The sequence below is a fragment of the Talpa occidentalis genome, unplaced genomic scaffold, assembly GCF_014898055.3.
Source record: "Talpa occidentalis isolate TD23 unplaced genomic scaffold, MPIMG_talOcc4v2.1 talOcc4.14, whole genome shotgun sequence".
Taxonomy (NCBI): Eukaryota; Metazoa; Chordata; class Mammalia; order Eulipotyphla; family Talpidae; genus Talpa; species Talpa occidentalis.
In genome coordinates this window covers 27,079,374-27,100,999 of record NW_023601433.1, presented here as the reverse complement: position 1 = coordinate 27,100,999, position 21,626 = coordinate 27,079,374, and the positions used below count along the sequence as shown (strand labels likewise).

The window sequence follows — 21,626 nt, the reverse complement described above, 5'->3', positions numbered from 1 at the left end:
CTAAGGTGCTGCCTGGGGGCTAAGGTGCTGCCTATTCCTCTGTTCCTGGCTCATCTCACTTGGGTCCCACAGGGTGACTGTTGGCCACTCTAGCTGACACCAAAGGACATTTGACAGGGAAGGGAAAAGAACTAGAGAAGGTGAATGACATTCTCTAGCACACCTTTGGGGAATTGGAGAGAGCTAGACCTGGGAGGTCTAAGGTCAGAAATGACACCCTCTTCTGTGCGTAGCAAAATCAGGCAGGGTTGGGGAAGGGAAAATGGGGGCAAATAGTGGAGAAAGATTCTCCCTGAAAGTTTTTCCAGCAGCCTGAGGGGGTGCTACTGCTCTACATCAGGGCAGCTTAGGTGTATTGGGGTTGTTCCCAGTGCTCTCTGGGGCTGATTAGAAACCCAAGGAAAAAACTCGTCCAGACTGATATCACTGGAATGGTCTTTCTATGAACTTTATCCTGGAAATTTCCTGGACAGGAAATTGCCAGCTCCTGTGATGCAACGCAGAAAATCTCCTCAATCCCCTGCTCTTGTTCCAATAGCTGGTAAGAAGATGAAACTGTAATGATCTGTCATCAGTGTGGATGCCTCTTTGAGTCGCGGTTGAGTCCACCAACCCACTGTGATCTCTTCCAACAACTTACATGTCCTCTTGGAGCTTGTCAGTAGAGTATGAGGAGGAAATCTCTGGTTTTTCATTGTAAAAATGTGCACCGTTGACATTTGTACATTATCCGGGGGCCCTGAGGTGACCTTTCTAAGGCAGTGACTCACCTGCTGAGCAGACTCAGCCGAGACGCAGCCCCACTCAGGCCTCTGAAGAGGCATTTCCTGGGTCTACGGGAAACTGCCCCCTTGACTGTCACCCAAGATCACAGCTGGGAGGGAGTCTTCACACTCTTGTAAAACATCATCTGCACAAGGTATGTTTTTATGAAATAAAATAAGGACTATAATGTATCTCTCTGGTGAGAAACTTGGTCTGAGTTGTGCACTTGTGACATAAGTAAGTTTACCTTTTTGGGCTTACATCACTTTTTTGTGATATAGCTCCAATAACCAGCATTGCAGCAAATTCAGCAAGAGTTTCTGGAAACCTCTGCCTTGAGGCTGCCCAGCTGCACTGGCCTCTCCAGGCTCCTGTCTTTTCCTCCCTGCCTGCAGCTCCAGGAGGCAGGGCAGCCAATGCAAAACTTCTCCAGTCCCTGGGGTGTGTGTCTCAGTCTTGTCTAAGCCCTGAGCCTAAGGGCCTCAAGCTGGTGATTTCCTGAATTTAGAAGAATGGCAGGTGTGGGTTTCAATATGGAAGTTGATTTTTACAGCTGAGTGTCTTCAAAGGGTGAAATAGTTATGCCCAGTACACTTGATCACAGCCCAGTGTCTGGGACTAATTAAGTCTCCAAGCCAGGACCACAGCGCCCCCTGGTGCCCAGGAGGAATGTCATCCTGCATGTGCTGACAGTCACCAGCATGACTGCTTCTGAGCCTGATGGAGACCAGGCCCTGGGTGAGTGTGACATGGGTCCCCTCACCAGACACTTGTAATAACCCATGGCAGACTCCACTGGTGTCTACTAAACGAGGAAACAGGGAGAGAGTAAGTGATCTTCTCTAAATAACGAAGACCATGATGATGGGCTAGAATTCCCAACCTCAGAGCACTTTATTCACCCTCCTGCCCTGCTCCTCATGGAGCTCCAGGTCTTCACTTTTCCCTTTTTGCAGGCCTCCAGGGCTTTCCTAATAGGACTCTACTAGTGACAATGGCAGTTCCAAAGGCTACACACACAGGGACTCTATTTATTCTCACATATCAGGCCTGAAAAAACAAAGTTTAGAAATAAAGAACCAGTTAGTATTAGCACTTAGTTTAGGATGGGGGAGGTGTGTTGATAAAGGACAGCACTAGGGACCCTTGTCTTGAGGAAAGTGTTGGTAGCTTACTGCTGGGATGGATCAAAGCAGCCACTCCTACTACCTTCTGGGACCATGTGGGTTGGGAAGGTTTGGCCGTTATAGAAATTTACCCTTCTGTGGGGTTCCACACTAAGTTGGGGAATAGCTGGTGGGTAGAATAGGTGCCAGAGAAAAAATGGGGTGAGCACTAGCTTCTTCCACATGCTCATCATGTTAGATAGGCAGGCTGGCCTCCAAGCTCTGCAGTCACAGTCTCCTCCTGGAATTGACCCCAAAAAAGATCTAATCCCCCACCTGTGGTCTGTCCTGGCTGGCTCAGCACTGCAGGGGCCTTCCAGGAGACTGAGCCTGGGGTGAGTAGGGCCTGAGGTGATATCTGACTCCAGTGACCTACAAGGTATGAGTCCCAGACCCCCTCATCTTCTTTCTCCTTCTATCATCCTGCCCGTATACCCCAGGTGCACTTTTTCCCATCCCAGGCCTGTCCTTAGAATGTTTGTGTGTGGCCTGTGTCTTTGGCTGTTTGTCCATTACTGAGTGCATGGTAGTTTCCTTGTTAAACAACCTTCTCCTTTGGAAGAGCGATCATAACTTGGTCTCATTTTACACGTGATGTTGGATCCTTCTTGTGACAGTTCACGCACCACAGACAGACACTAGGATTTCACTACTGTTTTAGATAATATTATTTTATTTTTTATTTAAATATTTTATTTTATATAATTCTTATATCTTTTTTCATCTTTGCACAATGTGTGCATTTCCATTTTGGTTATATTCCCCATGAAATTGCACCCCCCCCTTATTTTCACTGTAGTCCTTCCTTTCCCCGCCCTCCCTTCCCCGTAGTGTGTCTCTGGTTTATAGTTGCTTGTTGATTTTGATTTTTACTTTGTGTTGATTAGTCTTTTTCCTGGTCTCTTATTTAGGTTTTCTAAATTCCTGCTATGAGTGAGACCATCGGATATTTTTCTTTTTCTTTCTGGTTTATTTTGCTGAGCATGATCCCTTCTAGGTCCATCGATGTTGCTGCAAATTGCATGTGTTTATCTTTTTTGAATGCTGAGTAATATTCCGTTGTGTGTATGTACCACATCTTCTTGATCCAGTCATCCATTTTTGGGCATTCGGGTTGTTTCCAAAGCTTAGCTATTGTAAATTGTGCTGCTATAAACATAGGGGGGCAGGTGCCCTTTGGAATTACTGTTTCTGTGTCCTTTGGGTAAATACCTAGGAGTGGAATTGCTGGATCATATGGAAGCTCTATGTCTAGTAGTTCAAGAAATCTCCACACAGCTCTCCAGAGTGGTTGGACCCGTTTGCACTCCCACCAACAGTGCAGAAGAGTTCCTTTTTCTCCACAATCTCGCCAACATTTGTTGTTGCTAGTTTTTTTTAATATGTGCCATTCTCACTGGTGTAAGATGGTATCTCATGGTAGTTTTGATTTGCATTTCCCTGATGACAAGTGTTGTTGAAGATTTTTTCATATGCCTGTTGGCCATTTGCATCGTCTTCAGAGAAGTTTCTTTTTAGCTCTTCTGCCCATTTTTTGACTGGATTATTTTCTTTGTTTTTGTTGAGTCTCATCAGGTCTTTGTAGATTTTTGTGATCAGTTCTTCATTGTTAGTGTTGTGTGCAAAAATGTTCTCCCTGTTGGTGGGGTTTCACTTTGTATTGGTTATTGTGTCTTTTGCTGTGCAGATGCTCTTTAATTTGATGTAGTCCCAGCTGTTTATCTTTGTCTTCACTATCACTGCTTTGGGTGATGTGTCTGTAAAGATGTCTTTGAGGTACATGTGATTTAGTGTTTCGCCTATATTTTATTCTATGTATTTTATGGTTTCAGGCCTTATGTCTAGTTCTTTAATCCATTTTGAGTTGGGTTTTGTGCATGGTGTGAGGTAATGGTCAAGCTTCATTCTTTTGCTTGTAGCAACCCAGTTTTCCCAGCACCATTTATTGAACAAACTTTCTTTGCTCCAGTGCATATTCTTTGCTCCTTTGTCAAAGATTAGTTGACCATAAATCTTTGGGTTTACAAAGCAGAAATAAATGAAATTGAAACTAAAAAAACAATCCAAAAGATCAATGAAACCAAAAGCTGGTTCTTTGAAAAAATCAATAAAATAGACAAACCCCTAGCCAGGCTCACAAAGGAAAAAAGGGAGAAAGCACAAATAAACAGGATCATCAATGAAAGAGGAGAAATCACAACGGACACAGCAGAAATCAAAAAATAATAAGTAACTACTATGAACAGTTATATGGAAACAAGTTTAACAATCTAGAGGAGATGGACAAATTCCTACAACTCTACAATCACCCAAAGCTAGATAAAGAAGACATAGAACACCTAAACAGACCAATTACAATTAGCGAAATCGAAATGGTAATCAAAAACCTCCCCAAAAACAAAAGCCCAGGACCTGATGGATTTACAAATGAATTCTACCAAACATTCAGAGACGAATTAGTGCCTATCCTTCACAAACTCTTCCAAAAAATTGAGAAGGAAGGGACAATACCAAACACGTTCTATGAAGCCAACATTACACTAATACCAAAACCGAACAAGGACAACACAAAAAAGGAAAACTACAGGCCAATCTCCCTAATGAACACTGATGCAAAAATCCTCAATAAAATTTTAGCCATCAGAATCCAACAGTGTATCCATAAGATAATTCACCACGACCAAGTAGGATTCATTCCAGGGACACAAGGATAGTTTAACATCCGAAAATCAATCAACGTTATCCAACACATCAACAAAAAGAAATATAAAAACCATATGATAATATCAATAGATGCTGAGAAAGCTTTCGACAAAGTGCAACACCCATTCATGATAAAAGCCCTTGAAATTCTTGGGATACAAGGAACATACCTCAACATCATAAAGGCCATCTATGACAAGCCAACAGCCAGTATCATTCTCAATGGTGAAAAGCTGAAAGCAATTCCATTAAGATCTGGAACAAGACAAGGATGTCCACTCTCACCACTGCTTTTCAATATAATACTGGAAGTCCTAGCCAGGGCAATAAGACAAGAGAAAGACATCCAAGGAATCCAAATAGGAATGGGGGGGCTGCAATTGTATGGGGAATATAACAATAAAATTTATTATTAAAAAAAAATAAAATAAATCTTTGGGTTTATTTCTAGATTTTCTATATGATTCCATTGGTCTGTGTATCTGTTCTTGTTCCAATACCATGCATTTTTGATGATTATGGCTTTGTAGTATAATTTGAAGACTGGGAGTGTGATGTCTCCATTCCCTTCTTTTTTTTCAGAAGAGCTTTGGCTATTCAGGGTTTTTGGTGATTCCATATGAATTTCATCAATAATTGTTCTATTTCTTTGAAGAATGACAAAGAAATTTTTACTGGAATAGCATTGAATTGTATATAACTTTTGGTAAGATGGCCATTTTGATGATGTTAATTCTTCCAATCCATGAGGGGATGTCTTTCCATTTCTTTGTGTCTTCTTCTATTTCTTTTAACAGTGTTTTATAGTTTTCTTTGTATAGGTCCTTTACCTCTTTTGTTAGATTTGTTCCCAAGTATTTGATTTTTTTGTTTCAATAATAAAATATGTTTTTTTTTAATTTCTTCTTCTTCAGATTTATTGTTTGTTTATAGGAAGGCTACTGATTTTTGCATGTTGATTTTGTATCCTGCCACTTTGCTGAACTGATTGATGAGTTGAATTAGTTTTTCTGTGGAGTTTTTGGGGTTCTCTATGTACATTATCATATCATCTGCAAATAGTGATAATTTAATTTCTTCTTTTCCTATCTGTATTCCTGGTATGTCTTTCTCTTGTCTTATTGCTCTGGCTAGGTCTTCCAGTATTATGTTGAAAAGCAGTGGTGAGAGTGGACATCCTTGTCTTGTTCTGATCTTAATGGAAATGCTTTCAGCTTTTCACCATTGAGAATGATACTGGCTGTTGGCTTGTCATATATGGCCTTTATGATGTTGAGGTATGTTCCTTGTATCCCAAGAATTTCAAGGGCTTTTATCATGAATGGATGTTGTACTTTGTCAAAATCTTTCTCGGCATCGATTGATATTATCATATGTTTTTTTTTTTTTATTTCTTTTTGTTGATGTGCTGGATGATGCTGATTGATTTTCGGATGTTGAACCATCTTTGTGTCCCTGGAATGAATCCTACTTTGTTGGATTCTGATAGCTAAAATTTTATTGAGGATTTTTTGCATCAATGTTCATTAGAGAGATTGGCCTGTATTTTTCTTTTTTGTATTGTCCTTGTTCGTTTTTGGTATTGGTGTAATGTTGGCTTCATAGAACGTGTTTGGTATTTTCCCTTCCTTCTCAATTTTTTGGAAGAGTTTGTGAAGGATAGGCACTAATTCATCTCTGAATGTTTGCTAGAATTCATTTGTACATCCATCAGGTCCTGGGCTCTTGTTTTGGGGGAGGTTTTTGATTACTATTTCAATTTCGCTGCATGTAATTGGTCTGTTTAAGTGTTCTATTTCTTCTTTATCTAGCTTTGGGTGATTGTAGTATTGTAGGAATTTGTCCATCTCTTCTAGATTGTTGAACTTGTTTCCATATAACTGTACATAGTAGTCTCCGATTATTCTTTTGATTTCTGCTGTGTCCGTTGTGATTTCTCCTCTTTCATTTGTGATCCTGTTTATTGGTGCTTTCTCCCTTTTTTCCTTTGTGAGCCTGGCTAGGGGTTTGTCTATTTTATTTATTTTTTCGAAGAACCAGCTTTTGGTTTCATTGATCTTTTGGATTGTTTTTTTTTTAGTTTCAATTTCATTTATTTCTGCTTTGGTTTTTATTATTTCTTTTCTTCTACTGGTTTTAGGTTTGTTGTTGTTGTTGTTCTTTTTCTAGTTCTTTGAGCTTTGAGATTAGGTTGTTTCTTTGAGTTCTTTCTTCTTTCTTGATATGAGCCTCTATTTCTATATATTTTCCTCTTATTACTGGTTTTGCTGCATCCCATACATTTAGGAAATTGGTTTCCTCCTTGTCATTCAACTAAGATAATTTTTTAAATTCTTCTTTGATCTCCTCATTAGTCCAGTGGTCTTCCAGTAGTATGGGTTTCAATCTCCATGTGGTAGGAGAGTTCCTTGCCTTCTTTTTATGGTTTATTTCTAGTTTGATGCCTTCATGGTCAGAAAAGATGGTTGGTATGATTTTGATCTTAGTTTATATGTTGATGTTTGTCTTGTGTCCCAGTATGTGATTAATCCTGGAGAATAATCCATGTGTGCTTGAGAAAAATGTGTACTCAGATATTTTTGGGTTTAGATGTAGATGTCTGTTAACCCTGAGCGCTCTAGATCTTTATTTAGAGCTTTTGTGTCTTTACTTATATTTTGTCTTGTTGATCTATCCATTGTTGAGAGTGGTGTGTTGAAGTCTCCTACTACATATGTGTTTTCTCGATGTCTGTTTTCAAAGATGATAATAATTGTCTGATGTATTTTGGTGCTCCTTCGTTTGGTGAGTATATGTTAATGAGTGTTACTTCTTCTTGAAGTATTATCCCCTTGATCATTATGTAGTGACTGTTGGGGTCTCTTTTTACCTTTTTTTAGTTTGAAGTCTGTTTTATCTGATATAAGTATTGCTGTTCCTGCTCTTTTTTGGTCCATTCGCTTGTAGGATTGTTTTCCATCCTTTAACTTTGAGTCTATTTTTATCTTTTGTATTAAATGTGTTTCCTGGAGATAGCAAAAGGTTGGGTTTTGTTTCTTAATCCAGCCTGCAACTCTGTGTCTTTTTATTTAAGAGTTTAGTCCATTTACATTTAGAGTTAATATTGATATGTTAGCATCTGTTTTTGCCATTGTGTTTGTCTTTCCTCTGGTTTTATTTATTTATTGTTTTAATAACTATTTTTTTGGGGGGGCCTTCTTTTGTTGTTATTCATCCCTTTGTTGGTTCTGGTTTTAGGACTCCTTATAGTATTTTTTGGAGTGGGGGTTTAGTCATAATGAAATTCCAGAGTTTCTGTTTGTCTGGGAAGGTCCTTATTCTTTCTTCATAGAGGAAGGAAAGCTTTGCGGGATAGAGTATTCTTGGTTGGCATTTGTTGTCTTGGAGTCTGTGGTCTATGTCCCTCCACTTTCTCCTTACCCATAGTGTTTCTTCGGAGAAGTCTAATGTCAATCTGATTGGTTTTCCTTTGAATGTTATCTGTTTCTTCCCTCTTGTCAGCCTATTATGTGTCTTGCTGTATTTTTCCTTTCATCATGGAAATTTGGTGTTCTTCTTGTTTCTTGTATGTCTATTTTCAGCTCCTTCATATTTGGGAAGTTCTCTTCAATTATTTCCTTGAATATTTTCTCTCTTCCTACATCTCTCTCCTCTCCTTCTAGGATTCCTATAACTCTTATATTTCCTTTCCTCAAGGAGTCAGATAGTTCCCAAATTCTTTCTTTGGTCTTTTTCCTTTCTACTTCTCTTTCCTTTACTGTTTTGGTTCTTTTTATTTCTGTGTCTTCAAGAGTACTTATTTGTTCTTCCATTTCATCTATTCTGCTTTCATTGCTTTTCCCAGAGTTCTTTAGCATCTCCATTAATTCTTTGATCTCCTGCATTTATTTTACTTCCCTCTTTAGGGACTCAATTTCATTCTTCTGATCGTTGATTATTTTTTCCTTATCATTGTTTTCCCTTATGACTTCTGTCATTTTTTTAATCAAGGCAATTTTAAATTCTCTTCCTGGAAGCCTCAGAAGTTCTTCCAAGTCACTGTCGTTGCCATCTGGTGAGTGGTTTTCTTTTTGTGGTGTGTCTTTCTCCTGAGGAGTTGCTAGGTTGCATGTAGTTTTTCTTCTCCCTGCAATCTGTCTTCTAATTGGCCGTATGCGTTGGGACACTGTGCCGCTGGTACTGGCCGGCATCTTTTTGGTGTGCTCTTTGTGGGGTTTTGGAAACTGGTGGTCCAAACGAGTCAAATACTGTTATGCCAGAATTCTAGTGAGGCAGTGGTACTTTGAGTATGTTAATGGTCTCTGTCACAGAATATTTCCTCCTTCTGTGTTTAATTACAAAGGTGTGTCTTGAAGTCCCACAAACTTCCCTAGAAGTAGGGCAGCTGGATTGCACTCTGGGTTCCAAAAAAACTGGATCCCCCTCTGGGCTCTAACTTCCTGCCAGGCAGGACCAGGTTTGTGGGGGCCTTCAGCTCACCTCTGACTGTGCAGGGAACCTTCCACCTCTGGCTCTGCTGAGAGCCTTCTGCTGGTTTCAAGCAGTCTGTTCTAAAAAGGTGATGCGGGTACTCACTCCCCTGTGTGCCTGGTCTGCCCCCGGCCTTGGGTGCCAGCCCCACCTCTCGGCTTGAACTGCTGGCCAGAAGGGGCCTGTCATGGGTCCATAATATTATTTTAAATATTTGATGGTATTTCATTTTCCCATCTTTTTCGATTTTTTGCTTTTTCATTTATCTGCTTCTTTTTTGCTTGAATAGTATTATGATTCCACTTGATCTACTCCCCCTTTACTTTGCTTACAAACTGTAACTTGTCATAATCTTATTGTAATTCACAATTTAAATTAGGCTATATGACAACATGTCACATCAGAGTATTAGTCCCTTGAACAGGTTGCCATCACTTCTTTTCATTCATTTTGCTACAATTGTCAGCAGTTTACTTTTACCAGCTTTATAAATTCCACCCTACATGGTCAGTGCATTTTGTTTGAGAGAGGGATGTTCTTTTCAATAGATTTCAATATTAGTATCTTGTCTCTGTGGTTGCACTTCTGATACTTTTCATTCCTTCTTGAAGATTCAGATTCTCTCTGGTATTATTCTTTTTTTTTTTTTTACAAGTTATTTATTTATGCATACAAGAACTGGGGGAACAGGCCAGAGTTCTGGGGGGATGGAGAGGATTCACCAGAGACAGAGTGGGGAGTAGAATAGGCAGATCGATTGAAATACACTGCTGAGGCAGTAGCAGATGAGCCAAGAGAGGTCTGCTGCACCATGTGGGCCACCCACATGGCTGGGGATCGAACTCATTCTGCAGAGGCTGGGGATAGCTTCATAATGCTGTGTCTTAATCCCTTGCACCACAAGGAAGGACCCTGATATTATTCCCTCTGCTTGAGGAGGTTCACTACTGTTTTCTGTCTTATTACTCTGCTATGAGCAAACCCTGTCCTTTCATTATGGAAAACAAAACAACTTGGTGAACATTTAGATTTTTTCTTCCTTTTCATTTTAGAGATGTTAATCACCATCCACTCACCTGCATTCTTCTCATGAGAAATCTGCTTCATCCTCATGCTGTCCCACTTCCATAATGTCCCTTAGCTCTGAAGACTTTTAACACTGTCTCTTCCACTGTTCTAAACAATGCTGTTGTTCTCTAGTGGCATTTATTATTCTTGTTGTTTACTGAGTTTTGGAAATGGTGGGTTCGAAACTCACATTCTACTGTGCTCATTCGTAGAATATGCCTGAATATTTTTATGTCCCTACTCTCAGGAACAGATGGGAATCATCATAATCTTTTACTTGGTTTCCTTATCTACAAATTAGAGCAGCTGGGTGATTTCAAGACCACTTCGGGATCCTTGATATTTTTTCTTATTAATTAGAACCTTATTTTCTTAATTCTTTCCAGGAACGTTTTGATTGATGCCAGGTTTGGTGAATGAGTCCGTGTATGGGACTGGAGGTCTGTGTTCATTTCTAAGCATTTTAAATATCTCTAATCTGTAAAATGACTGGGCACAGTTCAATCTTTGCTCAATTTCCTTTTATACTTTCTAGAAGGCCCAGGAATGGCTGCAAGTTTGGACACATTATCCAACCACTGAGACAAAGCTCTCTGGGAAGGAAAACTGATGTCTTAATAGGAGCTTCCCTCTCTAGACTGGGCCAAAGCATCTATGATGGGGTGTGTGTATGTATTTGTATATGTGTGCGTGTGTGTGTTTGCATGTGTGTGAGTGTGTGTGTGTGTGTGTGTTTGAGTGTGAGAGAGCTCCTTCTGTGCCTCAGAGACCCATTCCTCTAGCCCATCCTCATCCTCCCACATACCTGTGCTCCCCAGTGCTCTTGGGAATCATGCACAGCTCAGGGTTCTCTCTGAACTCTCTCTTCTCTGTACCTTCTGGGCCCGCAATCCCACAACTACTGTGGGAAGAAAGCACATGGCAGCCTCGCCCTGTGGTCTTGATGTCATTTTGGAGTTGCTGGGTTTGGAGAGGGGGGTCTTTGGGTTACTCTGGGAAAGTTTTCTCCAGAGGTCCCATTTCATTGGCACATGACACACTTCTCTATGTGTTTGCTAGACACAGATTTATTAGTTATATGTTATTATAAAAGGGAGAGAACAGGCCTCCCTAGTGGTGCAGGTGGTTGAGTGCTGCACTGTGAAGCTGACTGCAGCCTCTGCAGCGCCACTTCAATTCCCGCCATCCGGCGAGGGTCCCACATGGCTCAGCAGAACTCTCTCCTGTCTCGCCTGCTGCTCCTCTCAGCAGGGTATTTCGTCAGTCTGTCTGCTCTGTCTCTGGTGAATCCTCTCACCCTCACATGCATCTGGCCTGTACCCCAGTACTTGTATAAATAAATAAATCTTTAAAATTGTATATATATGAAAAATAAATAAAATAAAAGGGAGAGAACAATACAGGCACATTTATAGACATAAGCATGCAGCAAGAGCAGACCTAAAGAGGTGAGTTTGCTAAGAGAGAGGCCTGCATGGTCACAAGCAAGTGCCCTTGAGGAGAGCTGCCTCTGCTGAGGGAGGTCAGTGAAAAGGAGCCCTGGCCTGGTACAGGTCATGGGCAGGCAGGAAGGTTGTTGCCCTGTGGAGGAAGAGAGTGGGTGAGAAGCAGCAGCTCAATAGGCACAGGTGGATGCTGCCATATGCCAGTGCAGAGACTGCAATGATATAGTCTTCTCTTTGGGGGGGGGCTCACTCCTTTGTGGACTGGTTTGTTTGCTGTTGATTTTGAATAACTACTTAGTATTTGAAAGGACCACAGATTCTACAATGACCTCAATCTCCACATCTTCACCTTCAGGTTCTGTGCTCCTGACATGCCCTACAGCAGTCTGATACCTGCTTAGGGTTTGTGCTTTGTGATCTAGGCCAGGGTGTCTAAGGATCTCAGTTCCTATATCTGGGTTAATGGATATATTAATACCTTCCATCCCCACCTCTCTCTCATGTGAGAGCAGGTTTCTGATCTTGGGGTGCCTCCTTTCTAGTTTTTCTATCCTTATCCTCCCAGTCTCACCCTCCTGACCTGCCTGGTGCTGACACTGCCTGGAGGGGTGGGGACCCAAGGGAGCTCAGATATGGGACACAGGTGTGAGCTGCTTATGGCCATTTATCCATCCGCAAGGGGCTAGAGGAGACTGTGAGGTCAACGGGGAGAGGTTTATGTCTCACTTCCCCATGGCTCCGTGTCACTGTGGATGTTTACTATTGCTGTCCCACACCTGACAGTAATAGTCAGCCTCGTCCTCGGCCTGGGTCCCGCTGATGGTCAGGGTGGCCGTGTTCCCCGAGTTGGAGCCAGAGAACCGGTCAGGGATCCCTGAGGGCCGCTTGTTGTTATCATAAATAACAGACACAGGGGCCTGGCCTGGCTTCTGCTGGTACCAGCCAGCGTATTTATTACCAATGTTGTCTCCCTGACACGTCATCCTGGCCGTCTCTCCCAGAGACACCGACACTGAGGAAGGCTGAGTCAGCTCATAGGAGACCACAGGGCCTGCAGGGAGAAAAGGAGACAGCGGGTTTACATGCAGGACCCATTCCGAGAGCACCCCCCTTTCCCTGGCCTGGTCGAGACCCGATGGCTTCAGTGTCCCCATGGATGCCCGTTCACTCGTTGTCATCTGCTGCTTCCCATAAGCCTGCTTAGATATGCCATTTTGGACAAATGAATGAATTCCTCGCCCCCTCTTTTCTTGGCAAGCACAGCCCCTCAGGCTCACACCAATAAGCAGTACAGTGGGGGGGAATACCCAAACCAGCCCCCATCCTGAGAAGATCATGAGTGCCCTGCCCCCACAGGCAGCCCCTGCTGAGCTCAGAGTCAGAACCAGTCTTGTCCCAGAGCCTTGAAGCTGGGGGGCAGTGAGTCTGGCTCAGCACCTGTGAAGTGAGCCAGGAGGCCCAGGAGGAGAGGGGTCCAGGCCATGGTGGGGTCCCTGATCCTGTTCCCTAGCCTGAGACTAGGCAAGATACCCCCCAGGCCTGTCTTATCCCCTTGCTAGAGAGAGCAGCTGCTTATGCAAATCAGCTGGGGGCCCAGGCTGCTGCTTGGGGAGTTTTGTGGTTTCAACCCCCAGACCAGGGAGTAGAGGGGTATTTTCTAGTGTCCCCACCCTCACCTCAGATATCCTCCTTCTCTGCTGGTCTCATGGTCTCCTTGAATCTCCTCCCCTAGACTCTGTCCTGGCCTCTCCCTGGACAGGGCCTTCTACAGCAGATTCCATGGAAGCCTATGTGTTCTGATCCTGTTTTACAGGTGACATACCCAAGCTTAGATAGATCCAGATCCTCCTCCTGTCCTCACAGCTTCTCAGCAGCGGATCCTGCATAAAATCCCTCACTTGCCCACCTAGAAATTTTTGAGGCCTGTCATTTCTTCTTTTTTGAGCTACTGGGACAGGTACAGGGGCTGTACCTCAGTATCCTCCATGTGCACTCAGGTCACATAAAGATCACGGGGTCCAGAAATGCTGCGTGAGAGTGAGGACTGGAAAGGACTCTAAGAGCACTGCCCCTGAGAGTTCACGCTAATTGTGTCTTGTTGATGAGGTGAGGTATTAAGTAACAAGCTGTCTTCTTTTATAATCAAGTCAACATAAGTTTATCAGACACCCGCTGTATCCAGGCACTCACCCAGGGCCTGGACTGTGAGGCCACTTTAGCAGGACTGGGCTGTGTGTGAAGGAACAGAATTATCAGAATTAAGAGCCAGAAAAGCAAGGCGATTTCTAAAAGCCTCAGATCAGGGGCCTTGGAGTCTGTCATGAGAACATGATTACGAAGAGAGACACTGTAGAAAAAAGACCCCTGTTCACTCAGGTGTTAGCTCCTGGTGACTGATGCTCCCCATGTCACAAGCTGCAGGGAGGCTTTAACCCTGGTGAGGGTGGCTCTCTGCTGCCCCCTGGTGGCTGCCTAAACTGTGTGCAGCAGGCACAGAGGCTTCATTTGCTCAGGTTGGGATTCAGAAGCTGATTTAGGAGGTAATTCCCTGAGCTATGAAGTGCTGGCCCACAGGTGAATTACCCTCTCTATTTGGCCCGTTTTCTTCAAGACTAGGCATAGGGCCTTCGGAGGGTCACAGCTGAAAACAAACATGAACAGCGCCATTTGATAGAGGAAGAGGGTGTGCCCACCTGAGACACCCAGTGCATACCCATGAGGTTGTGAATGGTCACAGGATTACAATGACGTTTTGGTGTGGGGAGACTTGGGGATGGTGCCTGCTGTGTGCAGTGCTATCATGGAGCCATGGTGATGATGCACCCAAGACAGAGACAGAGGAACATTTCCTTAGTAATGCCCATGACAGCCACTTTGCTCTTGCATACATTCTGTCCTGGGCATACGGCATGAGCTCATACCCTCTCTGTTCCTAGGAGTCTTCCATACTGTGGGTGGGGCACACTTCAGCTGGGCTCCGCTCTGGCAGGCCTGCCCAGAGAGATTTTCCAGGTAATCATCAGGATCTCCGGCACAGGCACACTGGTATAGGGGGCCTCTGTGTCTAGGCTGCTGGGTGGGGCAGATGTGACCCATAAATTCAGACCTGGGCCCCTCCCAGATGACCTGGGGGCTGAAGACAAAGTAATGGTTACTATTTCCCTACCTGCACCTTTACCATCCTGGCATCTAGCTGGGGGCTAAGGTGCTGCCTGGGGGCTAAGATGCTGCCTGTGCCTCTGTTCCTGGCTCATCTCACTTGGGACCCACAGGGTGACTGTTGGCCACTCTAGCTGACACCCAAGGACATTTGACAGGGAAGGGAAAAGAATTAGAGAAGGTGAATGGCATTCTCTAGCACACCTTTGGAGAACTGGAGAGAGCTAGACCTGGGAGGTCTAAGGTCAGAAATGACACCCTCTTCTGTGCATAGCAAAATCAGGCAGGGTTGGGGAAGGGAAAATGGGGGCAAATAGCCAAGTCTGGGGTCCTCTAGTGGACACAGGTTCTCCCTGAAAGTTCTGCCAGCAGCCTGAGGGGGCGCTATTGCTCTGCACCAGGGCAGCTTAGGTGCATGGGGGTTGTTCCCAGTGCTCTCTGGGACTGATTAGAAACCCCAGGAAAAAGTCATCCAGACTGATGTCACTGGAATGGTCTTTCTATGACCTTTGTCCTGGAAATTTCCTGCACAGGAAATTGCCAGGTCCTGTGATGCAACGCAGAAAATCTCCTCAATCCCCTGCTCTTGTACCAATAGCTGGTAAAAGATGAAACTGTAATAATCTGTCATCAGTGTGGATGCCTCTTTGAGTCGCGGTTGAGTCCACCAACCCCCTGTGATCTCTTCCCACAACTTACATGTCCTCTTGTAACTTGTCAGTAGAGTATGAGGAGGAAATCTCTGGTTTTTCACTGTAAAAATGTGCACCGTTGACATTTGTACATTATCCGGGGGCCCTGAGGTGACCTTTCTAAGGCAGTAGCCTCACCAGCTGAGCAGACTCAGCCAGAGACTCAGCCCCACTCAGGGCTCTGAAAAGGCATTTCCTGGAGCTACTGGATCCTGCCCCCTTGAGTGTCATCCAAGATCACAGCTGGAGGGAGTCTTCACAATCTTGTAAAACATCATCTGCACAAGGTGTGTTTTTATGAAATAAAATAAGGACTATAATGTGTCTCTCTGGTGAGAAACTTGGTCTGAGTTGCACACTTGTGACATAAGTAAGTTTACCTTTTTTGGGCTTATATCACTTTTTTGTGATGTAGTTCTAATAACCAGCATTGCAGCAAATTCAGCAAGAGCTTCTGGAAACCTCTGCCCTGATGCTGCCCAGCTGCACTGGCCTCTCCATGCTCCAGTCTTTTCCTCCCTGCCTGTAGCTCCAGGAGGCAGGGCAGCCAATGCAAATCTTCTCCAGTCCCCGGGGTATGTGTCATAGTCTTGTCTGAGCCCTGAGCCTAAGGGCCTCAAGCTGGTGATTTCCTGAATTTAGAAGAATGGCAGGTGTGGGTTTCAATTTGGAAGTTGATTTTTACAGCTGAGTGTCTTCAAAGGGAGAATCAGTCATGCCCAGTGCACTTGAGCACAGCCCAGTGTCTTGGACTAATTTGCTCTCCAAACAAGGACCAGAGCGCCCCCTGGTGCCAGGATGAATGTCATCCTGCATGTGCCGACAGTCACCAGCATGACTGCTTCTGACCCTGATGGAGACCAGGCCCTGGGTGAGTGTGACATGAGCCCCCTCACCAGACACTTGTAATAACCCATGGCAGCCTCCACTCGTGTCAACTAAATGAGGAAACAGGGAGAGGGTAAGTGATCTTCTCTAAATAACGAAGACCATGATGATGGGTTAGAATTCCCAACCTCAGCGCACTTTATTCACCCTCCTGCCCTACTCCTTATGGAGCCCCAGGTCTTCCCTTTTCCCTTTTTGCAGTCCTCCAGGGCCTTCCTAACAGGACTCTACTTTCTGTATTCAGGAGTCTGTCCTCCCCGCATCTTTCAGTGTACACTGAGATGTTCACAGTGCTGGAGTCTGATTTCCTGTTAAGTATGAGTCTGTCTGTGCACAGAGGTGGGGACACTCTACCTGCTCCCTCTGGGGCAGACAACCCAGATGCTGGGTGGGTGGGACACGAAGACCTGAACTGCCTAGTAGGGCTCCGAGTGTCAGGCTTCTTTCCTAAGAAGTTAGGACCAAGACTCCTTTTCTTACTTGTCAAGGCCAGGGCATTTGGAGAACTGTTAGTAGGAACAGAAACCATTTGTTTTTAATATACAGTCTGAAAAGTGCATGTTCCTCTAATGTCTTAAACAAATGTATTGTCCTCCTGCTCCTGCTGCTGAAAATGTACAATGTGACTCATTGACACATGCTGAGATGCTGCACCTGGACCCCCTGAGAGGCCCCTATAGCCCCTGGGCACAGACACCCCTGACATGCTGCCCCTCCCAGTTGTATGTGAAGAAGTGACTGAGACTGGACAGGGCCACGGCCTTAGGCCCGTCCATCCTGCTCCCAGCTGAGCGCCCCACACAATCCTTCCCCTGAAGCCTCCTCTCCTCCATGTGTCCCTCAGAGTCTCCAGGGGCTCTGGCTCCTCAGGACCAGTCCTCACACCTTCCCATCTGGGTCTCAGTGCAGTGTGTGGCGAGTTGTTAGCACCATCCTGGGAGAACGGACTTTTGCAAAGTGACCTGAGCTTGGGAACTCGGTAAGATCTCTGTATGGAGAATGACAAGTCATCCGACTTCATAACATTTCCTGATGATCAGCCACCATCTAGGTCTATTCTAAAATACAACTTTATGATTTGTCACAAGATTCACAGAAATGACCTTCTCTGAAAGGGATTCTTGTAACACGTGAGTTTTTCACACGGTCATTTGTCGGTCCTTACACTGACTCATAATACAGCTGTGTTGGATGATGGACACTCATCTTTAAAATTGTCACTATATTCAATGTCTTTTGTTTGAGAATGAGATTAGTGTGGTCAGCTGTGATAACCATTCCCCCGTTCTGAGTGGGTCTGCATCTTGGTTTGCCTGAGAGTGGAGATGTCCTTCCCCTACTGAGGCCTCTGCTTCGTGGCTTCTCCATCGCTCCTGTGTCTGCATGCACAGCTGCAGGGCCTGTTGTCTCAGGAAAACTCAGCCCTCCACCTGCTCTGTCGTGTTGTGGTCTAAAGCCACAGGTCACTGTGGAGGATGAAATGTGGGCAGTCTCTGGAGAGATGTGCTACATATACTTCTGAAATTCCCACCACATTTAGGAGACCTAGTATAAAATAATGTAAAATACAGTATATGCACTATTGAATACTTATGGAAATAATTTATTTGATTGAGTTAAAATATAATATAAACTACTTGCATATCATTCTGTAATTTTTAAAATTAAATTTGAACAAACTGGAATATTTAATTTACATATGTGGTTTACATATTAGTTACATTAGTTGAGGTACCCAGTGAATCACACCATCAGTCACTTGGCTTTGAAAGGCAAAGACCCCACCAGACATTAAGGAGAGACAGTTCTCAGCTCTGAAAGCACAAGCACAAGTTTGGTGGCGAGGAGCGGGCACTCTGGGGCCAGAGAATCTGCTGTGCGATCAGTTGTTTCCTAGATCTGAGTTCATGTATCTTGCACATCGCTCTGTGCCTTAGTTTTCCAATCAGTGAAACAGGTGAAATGAGAGCACTTACTCTTAGGGACTGTCATTGAAGTCCCTAATAAATATGCAGTGCTTTGAATGGTTCTTGATATGTGTTAAGTACAAAAGTATTTCTTTTCCTCCTTCTATTAACATCCTTCCATAACTAATCTAATAAAAAGCAAAGACACTGAAGATGGAAGAAAGTAAAATTCTGGATATGAGAGACTGACATGGTTTCCACTTACCAATACAAAACTGTACGCACAAAGACAAGCACACGCACACGCTCACACCCACACATGCACAAACCAACAAAAGCTATAGACAGCAGGAGTAACACCCTCCCAGGCCACAGACCTGTTCACTAGGCCTTTATGTCCAAGGGCAGGATCATGGCACAACTGCCTCATACTTGTCCAGATTCTGTGAGGCGTGTCCTTTCTTCCCCATTGTGACCACCCCATTCTGAGCATGTGTACCTCGTCCTGCAGAATCTGCACCCCTGCCCTGCCCTAGGCTGAGCTAGTGTGTGTCCTCTGCCCCCTGCCAGCTGGGCAAGTGAGGCCTAGGGGGCGCAGCATGGGCTGGTGTCACTGAGGCAATGGGAGCTGAGGTACAGGTAGCAGAGTCACCTGATTCTGGTCCTTCCCAGTTGGGCCACAGAAGGGCAGAAGGCGTCAGGGGCTCTGAGGGATCCAAGGGCACAGCAGAGCTGAGCTGGCCAGAGACCAGGAACTGCAGATGGAGAAGAGAGCAGTGAGTGTCCTGAGGGCTCCTCCAGGAAGCAGCTGAGGAGTCCCCTCCCCCCGGAGACAGGTGACCATGGGTTTGTCTCACTTATGTCCTGATGGGAGGCCCCAGAGGCCACCTTGTCACCTGTCAGAGATTTTGTTACTGTGTGATGATGAGACAGCAGGATGGAGCCAGGGACAGTCATTTAGGGAGGGTTAGGGTCCTTGTGGGCCTTCAGTACTGCCCATGATTGATGATTGATGTTGAGAGCTTGACTGATGTTGAGAGCTTGGTGGTGTAACCTCCACCTGCAGTGTCCCCAAGGAGAGGGGGGTTGTGACCATGGAGGAGACAGTGTTGGGAGTTCAATTGGGTGGACTAGATTTCTGGTTTTCCTGGTCTTTATAGGTTTGGGACATCTGGATGCAGCTGCTTACAGGGAGATGCCATGTGAGGCATGAGCAGAATCTACAAGCTGAGGAACCACAGCAAAGTAGCAAGAGCTGAACAGAGGCACGGAAAAGATTTTCCTCAGAGTCCACAAAAATCTGAACAAAACAAAACAGAAAACTAACCCTTCCAATAGCTTGATCAGATATTCTCTTCAGGAATGTGTCAATGTGTCTCTCTTGTCAGCCATTGGTGTGTGGTTCTCTGTTACTGCAGCCCTTAAAAGGACACTTTTTTTTTTTTAAGTTTGAAAATAGTAACTTATTGTGATTTTTTTTTATTTTTAGGTTTTTTTTTTTATTTTTTACATCATTGTTCATCTTAAAACAATATTTGCTTCCCCCTACCCCCCCAAGTGTAGTCCCATAGTTTCTTGTACCAAGGCACCTGTACACCATCACCTCAGTCCCCTGTGCTCCTCCCTCCCTCCCTCTGATCCCTCTCCCTCCTCCCCTATAATATGGCTCTGATTTATAATTGTCTCTTTTGCTTTGTTATGTTCGTACTGTTATTTTTTTGCACTGATGTCTTATTTGGTTTCCCTATATTCCTGCTATACGGGAAACCATCCAATATTTTTTTCTTTTTCTTTTTGACTTATTTCACTGAGCATAATTCCTGAAAAGGACACTATTGCCCAAAGATCTCTGCTCTCAGGGTATCAGCAGTTTCTCCTTCCAGAACCTTCAGTCCCTGGCATCACCAGCTTCCGGCTTGAACCTACTGCCATGTGCTTCCCTCCCCTCCAGTGTCAGAAAGCAAACTGTCCTCTATGGCCCTGAGTATCTGGCCCATCTGTGGTCACAGTGTGACTGGGGTCACAGTGGGGCTCCATACCCATGGTCTCCAAGGTCCTGTCCTGTCCCACAGAACGTTCGTTCATTTCCATGTGAGTTGTCAGCATGACTGTGAAGAGTCATCATTAGTTTCTTGGGTCCTGTGCTCACTATTGATGTCACAGAAGTGAGTTTCCATGTGACTGACGTGTCAGGAGAGGTGACTTTGTGCTCAGGGATTACCAAGGGTGACCTGTGCTAAAGAATTTACTGTGAGAATATTCAGTAGATTATCTCACTGGGTTGTTCATGTGGGTGGATCCATGGGGATGGGACTTTGTAATAGAATAGTGAAGGACAATTTTGTGATAAAGAGTTTGACAGCAGTTGCCAGGCAGCTAAGAGCAGGGAGGTGAGCTATTCCTTGGAGCTGGAGGGGGAGGCAGGGATTTTCTAGAGGAAAAGACATCCAATTCTTGCTGTGGGTGTCACCTGGCATTACTCCCACTCCCCTATTTCATTATGAGAAGTGACTTTCTTCTTTTCCTCATTTTCTGTTGCTGAAGGTTTTCTGAATTCTTGGATTTGTGCTTTATTGTTTCCACCAAATTCTGAATATTTTTAGCTATTTTTTTTTCCAAGAATTGTTCTACTCACACACCCCCAACCTTCTCTCCTTATCACCTCCAATTACATACAATCATCTGAATTAGCCCCATAACTCAGGGATAATCTGCTCATTTATTGCATTTTTCTGTATTTCATTTTGGAATATTTTCTACAGCTTTGCTGTCATTTTCACTCTTCACTGGTAATATGATCTGATCTGTTGTTACTCCAGCCACGGTATTATTTAACTGACCTCAGTTATTGTGGTTTTACTTCAAGAAGTTCAGTTTGATCCTTTGCCAGGTATGTTCTGTGTCTCCACTGAGCAGTTTCTCTCACTCTCCTCCACTCACGTCTTGGAATATAGTGAAATCATGACAGTCACAAAAGCCACAGATCTTCCTCTCAAAGCACCGCTCTCATCTACGCCACCAAATATCCTCGTTTTTTTCTTCTGCCTCTTCTCCGTAAGTCTCTCCTCAGTTTGTTATAGAGCAACCCCGATATTAAACGGGTTCCTGGCTGTGGGTCTTCACCCGCGCGCTTTAAAGGGACTTATGAATACTCTACTACAGACACACACAAAAAGGTTAATAAAAAGTTTATTTACAAGAGGAAAGGAAATAAGGAAAATGTACAACTCAGGGAGAAAATAGGGAAATGAATTCTTTAATGCGTCCTACCCGATCTGACGACCTGGAAACCCAAAGTCACTCTCAGAGCTGGCCGGACGCTGCGAGCTGGTGGAGAGCCCAAAATGGGGTCCTCCAAAGCCC

The 21,626-nt window shown here is 44.2% G+C and overlaps 1 protein-coding gene across 1 annotated transcript; it reads right to left on the bottom strand.

Annotated features, from left to right (window-relative positions):
* Window positions 1–12,360: 12,360 nt before the first annotated feature.
* LOC119244063 (uncharacterized) lies at window positions 12,361–20,423 on the bottom strand. Its single transcript, XM_037509804.1, has 5 exons — window positions 20,303–20,423; window positions 18,916–19,018; window positions 15,476–15,529; window positions 14,539–14,750; window positions 12,361–12,668 (listed from the first exon to the last, which is right to left on the bottom strand). The coding sequence occupies exons 1-5, from the start codon at window positions 20,367–20,369 to the stop codon at window positions 12,361–12,363; spliced, it is 744 nt and encodes a 247-aa protein (XP_037365701.1). The 5' UTR covers window positions 20,370–20,423.
* Window positions 20,424–21,626: the final 1,203 nt, after the last annotated feature.